At 37.2% G+C, this 17,726-nt stretch overlaps 1 protein-coding gene across 2 annotated transcripts; it reads left to right on the forward strand.

The window, feature by feature from the left end:
• The first annotated feature begins 62 nt into the window (after window positions 1-62).
• gfm2 (GTP dependent ribosome recycling factor mitochondrial 2) lies at window positions 63-16,805 on the forward strand. 2 transcript variants are annotated; one of them, XM_069187194.1, is made up of 22 exons: window positions 63-370; window positions 727-776; window positions 1,504-1,586; window positions 1,697-1,778; window positions 2,101-2,146; window positions 2,617-2,714; window positions 3,338-3,463; window positions 4,237-4,325; window positions 4,898-4,986; window positions 5,766-5,826; window positions 6,156-6,341; window positions 8,295-8,375; window positions 8,938-9,086; window positions 10,200-10,340; window positions 11,621-11,720; window positions 12,420-12,609; window positions 13,073-13,149; window positions 14,012-14,150; window positions 14,227-14,412; window positions 15,072-15,187; window positions 15,576-15,758; window positions 16,295-16,805. In XM_069187194.1, the coding sequence occupies exons 3-22, from the start codon at window positions 1,536-1,538 to the stop codon at window positions 16,421-16,423; spliced, it is 2,319 nt and encodes a 772-aa protein (XP_069043295.1). In that variant the 5' UTR covers window positions 63-370; window positions 727-776; window positions 1,504-1,535; the 3' UTR covers window positions 16,424-16,805. The 2 variants fall into 2 exon arrangements, with proteins under 2 accessions (XP_069043295.1, XP_069043294.1); XM_069187193.1 differs by lacking the exon at window positions 63-370 and adding an exon at window positions 475-583.
• Window positions 16,806-17,726: the final 921 nt, after the last annotated feature.

Here is a 17,726-nt window from a genome sequence, read left to right on the forward strand (position 1 = left end):
CACATACGGAAATACCGGAAAAGACGTTAGCTGGAGCAACAAAATAATATCACCGCACGGACGTTTACGTCTTCTACAACTTAATTATGTGGATTTTCTGTCGTCTTTATTTTTTTGGAATAACCTCTGTAAACATTCTTCAGATCATAGGACACATTAAATATACTATATTATAATTGTCTTTTCTTCTTCTGCAAGAATGTGAATTAAATCCAGAATAAGAAAATATATGTTCTCTCTTGAAATTGGGTGTGCTTCGTTTATCATCGTTGGGATAGTTCACCTTGCAGTGGTAATAGTATAACCAAAGCCCAGAACTATGAGACCGGTAGTTATGTGCAGAAGCTGCAAAATTACGGGTTCGTGAAAGGTAAATAAAAGAAAACTTTTCGCCTTGGGGGCTTCTTCACGTTCTGTAGAAAATGAACTGATTAGTTAATTCGAGTTTCTCTCCGGAACTTTCTTTTACAGTAGTACAGTTACCCGGGAGAATTTATTTTCAAGAAACACCCCTTTAGCAGGTTTGCAGGGGCATGTGAAGGAAATGTCACGCTGGGCTGCGGTAGTTGTATAGCTGTCTTTGGTAAGATGTGGATAGTCTCTTAGTTGCGTGATCAGTAAAACTAAAACTTGTTTCAGTTGGCCTACTTTAAAAATAATGTATACAAATGAGCTTTTCGCTGTTTCCAAAAAGCAACTAATATTTAATTGATGTCATTTCATCAGGACGTCTAGACGATGGTCTAGCCTAGCTTCAGTCTGGAAATAGTGTACAGGTAAGGTCAACCTGTTCATGGGTGCAGTATTTATATAATTGGTTAGCTTTAATGACGTTTCCTTGAAAACGAGACAGATTAAATTGTTCTTAAATTAGTTTAATGGTCCTCGAACAACAAAACACCGTTCTCAGTCCCAATATATTCCTGTAGACACACAAATATAACTTTTGCCATGACAGAAACCTACTGTATAAAAGGCGGAGAAAAAAAGAAAAGTCAGTTGATGTGAAATGTTTGTTTTTCAGTGGTTTTGTCGCAACGTATATATTATCTTATTATTTATAAACGAACAAATATAGGGGAAACGGAAAGACTAAGGTAACCACAACTATCATGCACTATATTGTACAATTCTTAACACAATTCTAAGTTTTTAATAAGTATAATTTAAAAAAAGCAATTCAGCAACAACCATACAATTATGTTTCTGGCTTCTAATCTACATGAACAAAATTATCAGATTAATCAGTATAAATAAGACATTGTAAGACATTAAATGTTCAGAAGTGTAGACTGCTCAGATCCAAACTGAAATGTATGATCATATATCTCCTGTTTTAGCTTGTTTGTATTAGTTTCCTATGGATTTAATTTAAAAAATCCTCAATTGTTACTACCCTTATTTTGTGTTGTTGTAAACTGCCTTGAGATGATGTTTTGAAAGGATCTATGTAAGAGAAATGTTATCTTCAATGTTACCTGTGGTGTTTTCATTTTATTTCAGAAGTCCCGTCTGAAAATAATTTTACAGTGTTAATGAGGATGACAGTATCATACATGCGTTGGTCTTCCAAACTCTGCAGTGGGGTAAGATTCAAACAAGATATTGATAAATGTGTGCATTGTGTATTTGTACTATGGTAATCTATAAAAAGACATTGGATTATTTTTGCTGAAGTTTGTGTGTCTGTTTCTAGTGCACTCAATGCTGGAAGACCAGATGTCAAGCTGAGTTTAGATGGAGATTACAAGGAAACAGGAACTACAGTTTCTTACAAGGCACGTTTTATAAAATAATTCACTTGCTAATGCTTGGGTACTTGAAGGCCCATTTCAGTAAGGATGAGTAATTATAACAGGAAATAAGAATAATAGAAATATTTACATTCAAAGCACAATACCCTCACATAGAGGTCACAGAGTTGTATCTTAATACTGATTGTGCAAAAGAAGGTTTCAAATTTGTTCTGAATTTTTATATGTGGTAAAGATCTTCATTAACTCAAGTGTTCGTGTGTCATTAAACATTAAATTGTTAAACTGTACAAGCATCCCCCAGAGAGAAGTGTCTTATAATCTGTTTTTTTAATCCAAATTATAGAAGATGTCAAGTCAGTACGAGGAGTGGTCAGCCCAGATATATCTAAGTAAGTATTACACAGATCCTTGTGGCCTGAGAGATTTCACTCTATCTGTAATATATATTATAATATATAATTCTATGATCATCACTGCTCAATACTGATAAAACATATTGCTGCTATAAATCAGCTCATTTTATTGTTGCAATAACAATGCAACATGAGATATTATGATTTATTATTATACATCAAGGGCATATCAGAAAACACCACATGGTTCTAAAGGCTTTCTTTGAGCTTCATGCGTGGTACTTGTGGAATACAGTATTATATAATGCAGTATATTTTATGCTGTTATCCACATTCTGATTTACCCCAATCATTTTTGTCTAATGTAAAGTTCTGTTAATATGGCACAGTCTGTTGAACTGCTCCACTAAAGTGTTTTGTTTTTTCACATTTTTGTTTTCCTCTTATCCTTTTTTTTTATAATTGATTTTAAAGAGTGGATATTTCTTTTGCTTTTCTGTCTTCAGAATCCGCAACATCGGCATCATGGCTCACATTGATGCAGGAAAGACTACAACAACAGAAAGAATGCTGTATTATGCAGGATATACCCGGGCTCTAGGAGGTGAATCTAGTTTTTAACACATGTATTTACCTCTAATGTTCATTATAAATAGCATGGTAGTTTTCATTAACCAATCTTGGGATTCCTAAAGAATAAATGACTATGGAAGCTGAAATTCCTCTTTCTCTAAGCTTAGATCCTCATGATGATGATGTCATTTTAGGGTTTTGCTTTTCAGTAAACCTTGCATCACTGAATGTCTTTTTTTTTTAACTGCAGCAACAGTGTGTTAGTTCTAAAAATGAATGTGCTGTGCAAAGTTGCTAAACTGGAACCACAAAAAAGTGTTTTGTACTCTGGGTCCAGTAATGCTAGAAATCCGTGTGATGGTCTTTCAAACTTCTGGTAAATATTTGAATGTTCTATAAACATGCATCTTAAGGTGATGTTTATATTTTCACGTAATAAAATCTACCAATTACACAATTAGTACTTCTAGAAATTTGTCAAAAATAGAATGGGCTTTTTTCACAAATCTGATTTTATCTGCTGTAATCAGTTAATCACTTGTTTTTATCCATAATTTCAGTTGAAGGCTGTGTGAAGTCTAAGTGTCTGTGTGATTGTCTAAAGGAGTTTGGACTCTTAAACATATTTATTTGTTTAAAAACGATGTACCTTAGATGTTGACGATGGCGATACGGTGACAGACTTCATGGCGCAGGAGAGAGAGCGAGGCATCACTATTCAATCTGCTGCTGTGACCTTCGACTGGAAAGGGCACAGGATTAATCTCATAGACACTCCAGGTACAGACGGGACGCTGTGTGTCATGTGAGAAGAGACACTTTTACAGTACAGTCTGAATTTGTCAGTGGTTGAACTTACAGTAACAGTATAGTACCATTACATAGCAATATACAACATATTAGTTTATATATAAGGGGACAATAAATATTTAAGATCTAGCAGACAAGCATATTTAATAAAATGCACGTGCTCTCTTGTGGACAGTTAAGACTTTCTAGGTACACATCAGCCTTGCAATATTTACTGTATATATGCTACCTCATATGCAGTAGATATGTATAATCCAGTGATACTCAAACTGTCTGCCTACTGATCTGCATCTGTCTATGCCACATGCCTTGGCCAGCCAAACTACCAGATATGTATGTTTTTGCTTCTGCTCTGTTTTATGCTGGGTGTTATGCCTCTGTTGGGTTTGGTTGTCAGACCTCGTTTTGATAAGACGACTGTACATTTGCTGCTAGCACACCCTGCTTTAATGATATTCCTTGGAAATCTCTACTCAAAGAAAAAAAAATAGACCAGAGAGAGAGAGAATCCTCTAAGGATTGAAATGTTAGATTACATTTGTGCTTGTTTTTATACATGAAACAGTAAAGGATAACTTTGGTTTTAGAGAGTAGGGAACTATTTTCATGGCTGACTAATCTTTTTTTTGGTTGCACCTCTATCCCTTTATTCATTGACTAGCAGTCTCTCTTTTTTCGCAGGCAGAGCATATTGCATGTTTCCGTTGATTTAAGGAATAAATTCATGTTCTTGTCCTTGACAGGCCATGTAGATTTCACAGTGGAAGTGGAGAGAGCTCTGCGAGTGTTAGACGGAGCTGTAGCTGTATTTGATGCCTCAGCGGGTGTGGAGGTGGGTAGGATTCTGACCTGGTTTGAGAGTCTCACGTATTTAATTTCTTTTTTTTGTATGCAAGACAGAAAACATAAAGATTTGTTATTAAAATATCAAGCATCATGACATTGCATTTAAGTTAGTAATGTTGTTGTTTCCAGTACCTAAAACTTTATTAATCTCCTTGAAGTACTGGTATATTTTAATATAAAATCATAGCTCACTTCTTTACAATTTTCATGAATGTTTGAGATCTGCTTTTCAGAAGTAAGTCTTATTTACTTGGTAGGGTATTGAAGGAGGACAAAGCTCTTCCTGTTAAACATAAGAGGCTGAGTGAAATTAAAAACTCTTTAGTCTTTCTGTTGTGAAAACAAACAGCAAACTTTCAAGTTTCATTTTTTCATCTAATACCCTTTCTTTGTTTAGATCGTATCTGCAAATATTGCAAAAAAAAAAGGTTAGAGCGCTAGCAGGTTAAGTTTTTGACTTGTTCTTACAAGCCAACAGCTAGTGCTCTATGTAATGAAAGACGAAGCCGTGTGACAGATGAATTTTGTTGTGAGTTGTTATTTTCTCTGTGCTCCCAGGCTCAAACTCTCACAGTGTGGCGTCAAGCTGACAAGCATCACATACCGCGGATCTGCTTTCTCAACAAAATGGACAAGCCTGGAGCCAGGTAAAAAAATCCTCAGAGGCAAGAAAATCACCTTCTGGAGTGGCTAGTTCCTTTATTCTCTGGAGGTAAAATGTCCACTTAATAGCAGTCCATTGAGACGAGCAGTTTGCCTAGCTGGAGAATGATGCCACCGTCATATCAGCAAAGTGTTAATAAAAGCTATTTCATTTCCCCATAGTAGTTCTTGATTTCATTACCCCTTTATTACATTTGTGCTACAATTTTGCAAGTTTTTAATCTGAAGCCTTGAAGTGTGATTCAGACTTTCTTTAAAATTTGCTAAATGGAAAATTTAGTATTTGCTGTTTATAAAGGCTGGTGTAGTTGTCTTTGCCATTAGTCCTTTACCTAGTATTCACTGAATAATCTTGCCACCTCTAGTAAGAAAGTATTATACACTCTTTCCACGCGATTTGCAATTTGGCTTACTCACAATGTTGATTGGCAAGCCTGGCTTGAGAGGTGTTCTCAAAGCTTCTAGAACATTCCCAGATCCCTGAAGATTCTCAGACTGTCTCCAAGGCTGAATTCAAAATTGAATTGCCGGCATTTTCCTTTGCTGCCTTCTTCTACACAGCTTCTTGAAATTTACTGCGATCTATTTTCGTTGTATGAAGACAATTCAGGAATGTATCTCTTGTGAACTTATTACACTGTACTTATTCATATTTTCTGTTGCGTCAATATTAGTGTTAAATTGTAAAATGTTAAACTTTTAATTTAAAGTTTACTTTAAATTTAATTTTAAATTTATTTAAATTACTAAACCTATTTTTCAGTTTTTCCTATTCAGTTGAGAGCATCAAGAAGAAACTGAAGGCAAATCCAATGCCTTTACAGGTAATATTGGAAAAGTCTTAAGACATCAGAACTGTAAGTTTAGTAAAGTACAAATGTAAAATTCCAAAATGTTTTTATTTTCTGGAGAGACGCTGGTACCTTTTCCATCCTGTGTGTTTCATCCTGTTTTTATTCCTTATTGTAAATTGTGGTATATACTGTAGTTACAGACAGATCATGAGTAGAAAAGTAATAATAATTGAAATGAATTAAAGGAATATGACATCTTTCTCAAAATAAATATCTGCTAAAGAAGATTAAACTTTCTTGTTTGCTATCTGTGTAACTTTGATAGCTCCCTGATGTTATGTCTTCTTTTTGCATCACAGCTGCCTATTGGAAGTGGTAAATGTTTCACAGGGTTGGTTGATTTGGTTACCAATGAAAGACTGATGTGGCACACAAACTCTCGAACAGACGACGGACGAGCGTTTAAGAGTAGACCCATCAGCTCCACAGATGATCCTGAACTACATAAAGAAGTCAAAGAAGCAAGAAGTGCCCTTATAGAACAAGTAAAGTTTTAAAGTAAATGCATCATGCACAGTATACCATCCTTCTTGTTGAACTTGTTTCAAATGTGTAATTAGCCACAAACACAACAGATAAAATTAATTAGGCATACAGTAGTATTGTACTGTAATGCACTGATATTGATTATTTTTTGTGCTTAGCCTTAACCTAAAAGTACCTAAGTCTTCTGTTGTTTAATATATGATATTTTATCACCTAAATCCTCTCTAGTTACAGTATATAGATTTATAATAAATTCCATCTGTACCAAAACCTTAGTATTTCACAGGTTGAAAACATTTTAAAAACAAAGTTAATGGTGAGTTCCCATTAAAGATGACAGTGATCCATAGGACGAGCCTCTGGATTCAATGCTCAGCTCGACTTAATGCTGCAGTAACCAGGATTAATTCTGGCTGTTGTGCTCTTGTATGGACTTTATCTTTTTTTTTTACCTTGGTTCCCAATACTACTTATTTTTCATTTTATTATTAGATGATACAAGTAGACAGAAGTTTAAAATCATATATTTTAAGCAAAATCACTGGTAAAATCATTTAAATTCTATGCTTATGAATAAGAGCAAAGATTTCTGTGAGCTATTGAAAAGCCAGAAATATGTGTATGCACACGTGTACAGCTCTGTCAGAAGTTAGGGAAACTAGATTCAAGGTTAGAAGGTCTTTTTCTATAAAACTTAATTTTCATTTTTCACTTAAGAAATAATAAACACAAAACAGATAGACTTAAAGGAGTCCATTGTATACCTTGTATTTTTCTTTTTATTTAGTTGATTTACATCTGAATATCTTGTAGCGTGATTTGTACCTGTTAAAGGTACTCACAAACTCGCAGGTTGATTTCTTTGACCTTGGGTTTGAGCCTGTTACTATCAGACTGTGACCAGGACTTCCCAGGCAGTGGAGTATAGTTGGGGGGGTAAAGTGGGATTATTCAGCCAGGACTCTGAGAGAAAAATAACATTCAGAACAATTGATAAATAAACAACTTTAAATGTCACAGACATGCCTGATCAGGATATAATGTTTTTTTTTTTACACAATAAAATGTACATTAACTATAAGGATTTCTTTCTTATCACCTTTGAAACTGCTTGTATTTAAAGCTGAACAATCTCAATCTACTGTAGGTAGGTATACTCAGATAGCAGATACATTTGTGAATAACCGGGGGGTTTTGCTAACTAGCTTTCTTGCTCATATGTTCAAAAACTCTTTTAAAATCTTCATCTTAAATTGATTTCAAACTTTGATGATGAATAACCAAAGCTTTTTCAATATTGCATCTGTGAAGTTGCTAAGATAGTTTTGTATGATTGCAGTGGGTCATAAATCATTTTCTGAAATGTGGCCCACCACACAAACTGTTTCCATTCAAAAACCATCTGGTCAGTTAACTCCATACTTAGTATGTGTTAGTGGTGATATTAATAAAATATAAATTCAGATTCCTTTTTAAATCAAGCAAACTAACAGCCATTTCTTAAAAACATCAGACTACTACTGTTATAAGAACTGCTCCATGGATTGCCTCAAAACTTGTTTTGGTTTCATTACACTAAAATATTTGCTTCAGAAATGTATTAGACATTATGTAGAAACATATTTAAGTCCACAGCGGGTCTCATCAAAAGCTGTTTGGCTAATTAACTTATTTGGTCCATTCTGAGTTCCGCTTTGATTAGTCTCAGTTCTCTCATACTGTAAGTGGGGACTTATGTTTGTCAAAACTACCCTTTTCTACTTTTATTTTATTGGTAATAATACCAACTTTTGTAGTAAAAATAAGGTTTTTCTTTGTGACTGCATTTGCACTGTTCATTAGGTTAAGAGCTGTGATAACTACCTAGACCTAGTTTCAAATTATCTGTCAGACCCAGTCATTGAGTAAAGGGTAACAGAAATGTAATTCTAACTTCTGATTGATATTTGCAGGTTGCTGATCTGGATGATGAATTTGCTGAACTAGTGTTAGGAGACTTCAGTGACAATTTGGACTTGATGCCTCTCGAGAAAGTAAGACGTCACAGTTGAAGTTGTCTAACTAGTAATGGGCTAGATCACCTTTCTGTTGACTCTGTTGTTTGTCCAGGATCTAGTGAAAATACACAAACACTATTATATTACAATCTTGTAGAACCATAAACAAAATGACTAGACAATCTGAGATGTCAGGTAAATCTCTTACCAGAATTTCCTGTATATCAATATGACTTATTGCACCTTCGTGTCTTGATTAATAATTACAATTCCCTGCATTTGCACCCGTGTTTGCATGGGTTTCCTCCAGGCATTCCGGTTTCGTCCCGCAGTCCAAAGACATACTGGTAGGTTAGTTGTCTTCTGGGAGAATTGGCCCTGGTGTGAGTGTGTGTGTCTGCGTGTGCCCTGCGATGGACTGGTGTCCTGTCCAGGGTGTACCGTGACCCCCCGTGACCGTGAACTGGATGAAGAGGTCAGAAAACGGATGGATAGATGGATAGATAGATGGATTTCCTTATTGCGGGGTTAGGGGAGAATGTAATAGAAAGCTCGATGTGTGTGGAAAATATGCTCATCAGCAGTGTCCCGTCTTAAGCTGCAGGCTGCGATTCGCCGGGTGACTCTGGCTCGGAGCGCTGTTCCTGTGCTGTGCGGAAGTGCCCTGAAGAACAAGGGAGTGCAGCCGTTACTGGACGCCATCAACACATACCTGCCTGCGCCCAATGAAAGACACCATGACCTCCTGTGAGTACGGTGCTAATGACTTCAGTGTCTCTTTTGAGACATTTAAATTAGGGTGACCATATTTTGGTTTTCAAAAAAAGAGGACAGGGATGGTAATCGACACTTGACACATGCCTCCAATGTAATGAATCTTTATTACTTTTTCTAATAAAAAATCAATTTAAACTCTCTAGTTATTTTTAATCTTCTTACTTAACTTTTAAAAAGTTGCAGGGCTGCTATTTCTCTTTCATATTGGCAAATAAGGAAAAAACTAAACTATAGCCCTATTTTAAACTTGATTTTTTTTTCTCCATTTTAACACATCAAAAGTCTTAACATCTGAGGGAAAAATTAAGACATCATAACTTAGGAAAAGTCCTCATTGGTTGCAAAAATGATCAATTCTAATGAAACATTTTGAAATATAATGAAATAAGTTAAACATTGCTATTTCTCATGGCCATAAAAACAACCACACACACAAAAACCCTTTCTGAGCTACACTGCTTGTAAGTTCAAAACATCTACTGGTAATACATGGAATGAACGAAAATATGTAGGCCTATGTTTGTTTCACAGTCTGAGTAATGAGCAAAACAAAATCCCGGACAATTTTTGGAATTTTATAAATCCTGTTCAGACCGATATTTTTGGTCTCAAAAAAAGGACATGTCCGGGGAAAAGAGGATGTCTGGTCACCCTAATTTAAACACTTTCTTTAGTTTCTGTCTATAAACTATATTTATCTGTTCATTTAAAATTCTGTTGATCTTTTCCGCTTCAATCAAAGGATTTATCCTCTCACTGTGATTTTACCTTCCAATAACAGTTGTAATTATTGCTGTGTCATGCAGGTGTTTTTGCCGGTTTGTTTTGGGTTTACTTTCCGATCAAAAGGGAGAAGGAATCTCAGACCTGCTTACCTTTGAATTATGGAAAACAGTAGATAAAGTCACAGAAACAGAAATAGCACTGCTTGTAAAACATAGTTGTTTTAAATAGAAAACACTTTTACACTTCTGTGTTTATATTTTTCTCTGTTGAACAAAAATATTTAATCCTTATGTAAAGTGTAGCACATAATGTAAAATGAATATATAAAATAATAACACCTGCTTTCACTTTATTTAGGAGCTGCTATAAGGATGATCTGTGTGCCCTTGCTTTTAAAGTTCTCCATGATAAACAGCGTGGACCTCTAGTGTTTGTCCGCATCTATGCAGGAACCATGAAGCCCCAGTCTGCTGTCTACAACATGAGTAGAAATACCATGTAGGTATACGGATCTGACTTCAAATGCAGTAGAATCTGATCAAAGACATCATTAATAATGACAGGATTTTTAATAAAAAGCATAATTTTGTGAAATTGAATAAGCAGTAACGAGTCAGTGTAATGCAAAATGGTTTCAGATTAAATGCACTTAGTTAACTGTGCAGTGGGCTGACTGGCCTTCAGAAAATTTGTTTAGCATTAATAGGTTGACTCTCACTGGCCTGTGTTGCCACACAATCTCTTTTTAAAGTTCAGAGTGCCAGCTCCGATCTGCTTTCTGTCCTAGAGTAAGACCGATTCTTCAGTATTTTTCTACTATTTTGGTACAAAGGATACAAATGTTAGAGTCAGCATTATAAAAATTAAGTGAAGAAAACAGAATCACTAAGTTTTTCTAGAACCAGCAAAAACCTTCCAAGATTATTAGCTGATAAGAGATTTGATTGTACATTGGAACAAGAAAAGTGAAATAATAATTCTCCAATAAAGGTTCTGAAACTAGAGGTGTGGTTACCCATTTCAAGACAGAAGAAAATATCTTGAAAAGTCAGAAGTGATTATAATTACTTTTGCACTAAAAACTGTTCCTATTTATGTGGAACAGCAGCCATATCACCCTGCAACTCACAACTGGCAACCCACTGAAGCTAAGCAGGTGTGAGCCTGGGAGACCTCTTGGGAAAAACTAAGGTTGCTGCTGGAAGAGGCGTTAGTGGGGCCAGCAGGGGGCGCTAACTCTGCAGCTCATGTGGGCCCTAATGCCCCAGTGTAGTGACGGGGACACTATACTGTAAACAGGTAAACAGGATGAGACGTAAAACCGAGGTCCTGACTCTCTGTGGTCATTAAAAATCCCAGGGTGTTTCTCGAAAAGAGTAGGGGTGTACCCCGGCGTCCTGGCCAAATTTCCCATCGGCCTTCTAACAATCCCCCTCCATAAATTGGCTTCATTACTCTGCTCTCCTCCCCACTGATAGCTGATTTGTGGTGAGCGTTCTGGCGCACGATGGCTGCCATCGCATCATCCAGGTGGATGCTGCACATTGATGGTGGTGGAGGGGATCCCCATTACCTGTAAAGCGCTTTGAGTGGAATGTCCAGAAAAAGTGCTATATAAGTGTAAGCAATTATTATTATTATGTGTAGAATCTATTGAGATGATGTGCTGTTTAGCCGTACAACACAGTATTTGATATGGAGATCCCTTTTTATTTTCTTTTTATCCTTACAGGAGAATCAAATGTGGATTTTATTTGTTATCTCTTGCATCCATCTAGGGAGAGGATGAGTCGGCTCTTGCTTCCATTTGCTGACCAGCATGTTGAGATTCCTTCTCTAACTGCTGGAAATATCGCTCTCACTGTTGGCCTGAAGCAGGTGAGCCTTCCATATTTCACCACCAAGAGTAGAAGAAACCACATACCCAAATCAAATTGCTCTGTGGCTGGGGTTCTGTAATATCCTTCAAGCATAAATACAATGCTGTTTTCATAATTCAGGATTAGAAAGAATCAGTATTGATGAATGCATTTCAAACCATAATGAAACATGTAACATTAACGTAATATCCTCCATTTTAAATTAAAAAATTGACTACATTTCTAGGCATGGACAGTGCCATATTCTGGGATTTAGAACTGGGCAACCAGACGTCCGATGAGGTGAATTACACTGTAACAAGCAGGCTTGTGAATACTTTTAATCCAATAGAAATATTACTCTTGAATTTAAGACTGTTTTGCTGTCAGAAAAGACTTACTTGTTAACTCTGCATGCAGATCATGTTGGAACATTTCTGCGGGGAAGTGTCTGCTACACAACCTGTACTCGCACACCTTATTACATTAGCCATTTCAGTGACTAGTGAGCTGGAAGGGCTGCATCACATTGCAATTCTCGCAATCTCTCAACAACATGGCGACTGTAAAGTACTGACACAAAGTTCACAATTTTGTGCTTAATTCTGAATTTAAACCATTTTGCGATTCAATGAATTTGGTTTGTCACCTAGGTTTAGTAACCGGTCTGAGAAATTGGGATTGCAGTTCCCCTTTAAATAATAAAACTTTTTTGCAGACTGTTACTGGGGACACCATTGTCTCCTCCAAATCTTCTGCAGCAGCTGCCGCCCGCAGAGCTGTCAAAACTCACGGCAAAGAGCAATTTTCAGGCCGGGAGCAGGAGACCCTCGTTCTGGTGGGAGTAGAGATCCCTGAGCCTGTTTTCTTCTGCACCATTGAGCCCCCTTCAATGGCCAAGCTGCCAGGTAGATGCTTTTCAGTAGTCAATAGCTTGAAATATTATTTAAAGAGCAAATTTGGTTGCAAACAGTAGGTAAAATACTCAGCAATGATTTTGATTAAATGTTCTCTCATTAATACAGTTATGTAAAAAGTCTGATTAGGGCATTTTTCCTTTAGTTCCTGAGCGGTCAGGAACGGCAATCTAAATTCAAAACTCAAATATTGTGTAATAAGATTTTGTGAAAGTGTATTTGTTTCTTTGTCCAGTTTCAATTCTGTTATAGGAGGTTGTTTTTTTCTGCTGTCTTTTTTAAAATTCACTTTTTAATGTTTGACTGTTCATTGGATCCTAACTTTAAGGTTTGGGTATGTCAGTAATTTACCTAAATTTGAGTAATGTTGCCATAATGAAGTGAGCAGTGTTTAGATTTAAGGTGCATTCAGACCCAGCTAAAAGCCTCTTCTTTGTTTCGGCTATTCTGGAAGACTTGGAGCATGCCCTGACTTGCCTGCAAAGGGAAGACCCCAGCCTGAAAGTCAAGACAGATCCTGACTCAGGACAGGTGATAATAATTAATTGCCAGTTATTTTTGTTTTTTATATAAAAAGAGTAAAGATAATGTGCACACCTTCCTTTGATACATATACTGTGGAGTTGTCTTTCTACAGCTGAGTTAAATCTGAGTTAAATTATTGATGTACATGTTCGATGATAAAACATAAGCATCTAACAAGCCAGCTTTATGTTCCACTCAAGGAAACCCAGTCACGGTTGGCAATTTATAAGATAAGATAGATAAGATAAAATCACTGTATTGGCCATATACAATTTCTTGTATTCGGAATCTGTCTTTTTGCATACCCTACCTTGCTCTCCAGGAGACACAGACTGGGAGGGAAGCTTGCGGTTAGAGCACACGGTCAGCCATTTATACGGCACCCCTGGAGCAGTTGGGGTTAAGGGTCTTACTCAGGGGCCCAAGTAGTAGCTGGAGTAGGATTCCTCTGAAGGCCATGGGATTCAAAACACAGCTGCAGATCCTTAGGCACAGAGCCACTGCACCATATTGGGTGTACTCCAGTCTTGTATCATGTGTAATTGGATGTGCAGAAGGATTCATTTATTATCTGTATGAGCCTATGTGGGGTTAAGATCCAGTTATGACCATAAGTGAAAAGTGATGGGAGTTCTTGCCTTGTTATTTAGTAAACATAAACTGATTTTAGATCATAGTCTTTTGATGTTGTTAAGGAAGGGCTAAGGCATTAGCAAGCAAGGCATTAGCAGGACACAAGTGCCCTGCAGACTCCAAAGTGATGTGTTACAACACAGGTTCTAGCACCTTGGTACAGCTTACTGTTGTAATTTAGCGCCTTAGTGATTTCTACTGTTTTGTCAAATTAATTTGCCTTATTCTTTCAAAGACTGTACTGTGTGGAATGGGGGAGCTACACATTGAGATCATTCATGATCGAATAAGAAGAGAATATGGCATTGAGACTCACCTTGGACCTCTACAGGTGGCCTACAGGGAAACCATCTTGCAGTCGGTTTCCACCACAGGTAACACATTCACACTTAGGCACAATATGCCAGTAAAATATTCAGTATGCCAGTAAAAGTTGTTCTCCTCTGTCAGACACACTGGACAGGAGCGTTGGAGACAAGAGACACCTGGTGACAGTTGAGCTGGGAGTGAGCCCCTGCGCAGAGGGTAGCTCCACTTCTGCCCCTGCCATCAGCTTTGAGGACAGTGTGGAAGAGCAGCTTCCTTTGGATGTGAAAGAGGCAGTGGAGAATGGAATACAAAGTGCTTATCTCCAAGGTAACGGGGCTCTTAAATGGACTTGGGCTGTCAGTGACAGGAAGTTTTCTGTGGTTATTAAAGCACCATTATTTGGGTCAGTTTCAGATTCTGATACCATGAATAGCTTCCTATACAGAGGATGTGTACTATTGTATGACAAAATGTCCAAAAAAAGTTTATCCCATTTGATATTGTGATAATAAAGTCATGTATGTGAAGACTCACCTTGAAGCATTATTTTTAAGCACTGCAGTTTGCATAAACTCTGGTTGTTTACATGTCTTTTGTTTTGAACAACTTTTCATTTAACTTCTTAAGAGTCAGTAGTGGAGATCAAGTTCTGGTGCTACGGTGTCAATTTTTACTGACGTGTTTGAAATAGTGATGTATATTCTGTACATTTTATAAGTCCTTTAAAATTATACTTTCATATGTTATGCTGTCTAATTAACTAAGGTAAGGAGTATTTATGGCATTTAATATTTATGGTGTATACACAGCTGAAGAGAGGTTTTGAACTACTCCACCTGAATTAGGTAGTGTTAAATAATGACATAGATGTGTAGGTGTACTGTCAAAAAAGCTTCTAAAAAGCTGCAGTTTTACATGTTTGTCCATGTGCTTTCTACATATGCAGCCATTTCCTGATTCTCCAATGCCATTCAATGTAATTCCAGGTCCACTGCTGGGGTTCCCGGTGCAGGATGTGGTCACTACAGTTTACTCTGTCAGCATACAGCCTGGGACATCAATGGCCATGGTCTCAGCCTGTGTGTCTCGCTGTATGCACAAGGTAACATTTACTCAGAAAGGAAAGATGAAGACTAGGATAATCATGCAGTGCAATACAATTTTTTCAACCTTTGAAATCCGCAGAGGCCCAAACCTGAAAGCTTAAAAAACAAGGATGTGAGCTGTTGACTAAGTGCACTGGGAGCAAGCGCTCATGATGGAAGACTGATTTCTAGAAAGTAGTCCCCAAAATGAATAAACCAATGAAAGAAAATATATGTAGAAAGAAAAGTCATTGCTTATTGCAAGACAGAAGTTAAAGATGCAATTGTTAAATGTTCTGAGTAGCCCAGGGCACAATACATAGTGGTTAGAAGAAGTGTTGTGCTGTTTTTTATCATGTGATCAGGTTCTTATAGTGCAGCCTGTTTCTGCTCTGTTACCCAAAGGCTCTTAAGCAGGCTGGAGGACAGGTGCTGGAGCCATTGATGAGTCTTGAGATAACAGCCAATGAGGAGCACCTGGGTGCTGTGCTGGGAGACCTGGCGCAGAGGCGTGGCTGTATTCATGAGATCCAGAGTCGACTGGACAACAAAGTGGTGATGGCTTCTGTACCTCTGGCCGAAATGATGGTACATACTGCATCACTGACTCAGATATCTACCAGGCTCTTGGATTTCTATATGTGCCTGTTTTATTCCACATTTCTACCATGCAATCATCATTGAAAGTGTCATAAAGCACGCTTCGTTTTTATGTACCAGTTCTTTAATATTTAAACAATCTATTTGATGCTGCTTTAACATATTGTTAAACCAATATGCCAACAACAAAATCAGTTTGGTTTCTTCCAGTTTTATTTAAAAATACAACTCAAATAAATATCAAATGATATGTTAACTAATGTTTACTCCTGCATTCAGTCTTAATCTATTCAAATTTATTGATTAATAGACTGGCCAAAAGACAGGGGTTTTGTGAGAGAGTAAAGGTTTATTGTTTGTATAGAACATTTTATAAGTTTGTCTGTCCTTCAGGTTTCATTACTATATGGGTTTTGTTGTTTAAAAACATTTAAAACAAAATATTCATCAGGAAACAATGGAGTGTGATGGGAGTGAGCATTTCTTTACAAAAATGACTTTTCTTTTGTTCATCTTTCTCACAGGGTTACTCCACCGTCCTTCGCTCTTTGACATCTGGCACTGCCACCTTCACACTGGAACTGTCCAGCTACGAAGCCATGACTGCCCATGATCAGAACACCCTTCTCAGCCGAATGACAGGAGTGGCATGAAGCCTTCAGCCAAACATGTTTGAACCAAGGAGTACAAGAAACTGTTTCACTCTTGAAAGCACCAGGCTCATACAAAATACAAAATGGGCTTTGTCTTTTAAGAAGGGGTTGAACAGACCTGCATTTCCTTTCATGTGTTGTCATCCATTTTGCTACATGATTTAACTTTGGAAACACACTAAATTGACTTAAAACTTTGGAATTTCCTGCTAAAATCCTCTTAATAAATTATGTGCAAAACCTCTGACTGACAGAGTAGGATAGGTTATTGTTATAGATAAATTAAGATGTACTGAACAAAGTAACATTTTACACACTTGCACGGATTATCTTTTTATACAAGTCAATAAAAGTTTAAAATGCACAAGCATTGCAAAAGTTAGCGCCTTTTTCTTTCAGTCTTATTTCCACCGTGGAGTCTTAGATCATGGTTGAACTGAGTTTAATGGGACATATTTTAACATGGAGTGTTGCTAGGGCTGCAAACATCAGTACCTCTTCCAACAGGAGACACTTTTATGTTCAAATGCGGAACTTTGTGGGTCACAAGGGTCAGCTTGCAACAGTTCTCGCCTCAAAAGCTGAGGAGTCCTCACGCGTCATTCTGTTGCGGTGGGAGACATGAGTGAGCACAGTGTCGTGTGTTGATGAGAAGTTGCTCAAACCTAACATTTCCGAAGTGGTGGAATGGGCAGTACGGGAATAAATACGATGGTGGAGCGTTGATAGTGCTACGCCGAAATAACAGATTTGCAACTTTTTTTTAGTCAAGAAGCAATACAAAAAAGAAAAAATCTCCCACTCCTCCTCACTGAAACATTCATCGCAGTGGCAGCTCCTCCACCTTCTTCGTCCCAAAACGCGACTCTTAACTTCACAAAAAAGATGAACGAGGTTGTATCTTGTAATTGTAATTGCATTTTCCAAATTCCCAGTTTGCAGATTTATTTTAATTTGTATTAATAATGTATAATCTTCATTTCAAAAATATTTTTTTCACCCGAGTATTTGTTTTCAATTAACCTGAACGTCATTTTCACAGATCGGGTCTCATGTACTGTAGGTCACGTGCTCAATCTGTAAAGTGCCACACAGCAATCAGCGTGTTATCTCTGAACTCACAATTGCATTATTAAGAAGAGAGTGACACATTGCTCAAGGGGTTAAAATGATTGTAGTTTCTCATATGTTATTACTTTAGCTAATGCTCTACGCCAGGGCATATGTAAAAAAAAACTTGTACGCCCGGTAGTAATGGTCAAGAGATTGGCAAGCTATTGCAGCAAAACCTTCCCGGATTAGG

The sequence above is a fragment of the Lepisosteus oculatus genome, chromosome 3, assembly GCF_040954835.1.
Source record: "Lepisosteus oculatus isolate fLepOcu1 chromosome 3, fLepOcu1.hap2, whole genome shotgun sequence".
Taxonomy (NCBI): Eukaryota; Metazoa; Chordata; class Actinopteri; order Semionotiformes; family Lepisosteidae; genus Lepisosteus; species Lepisosteus oculatus.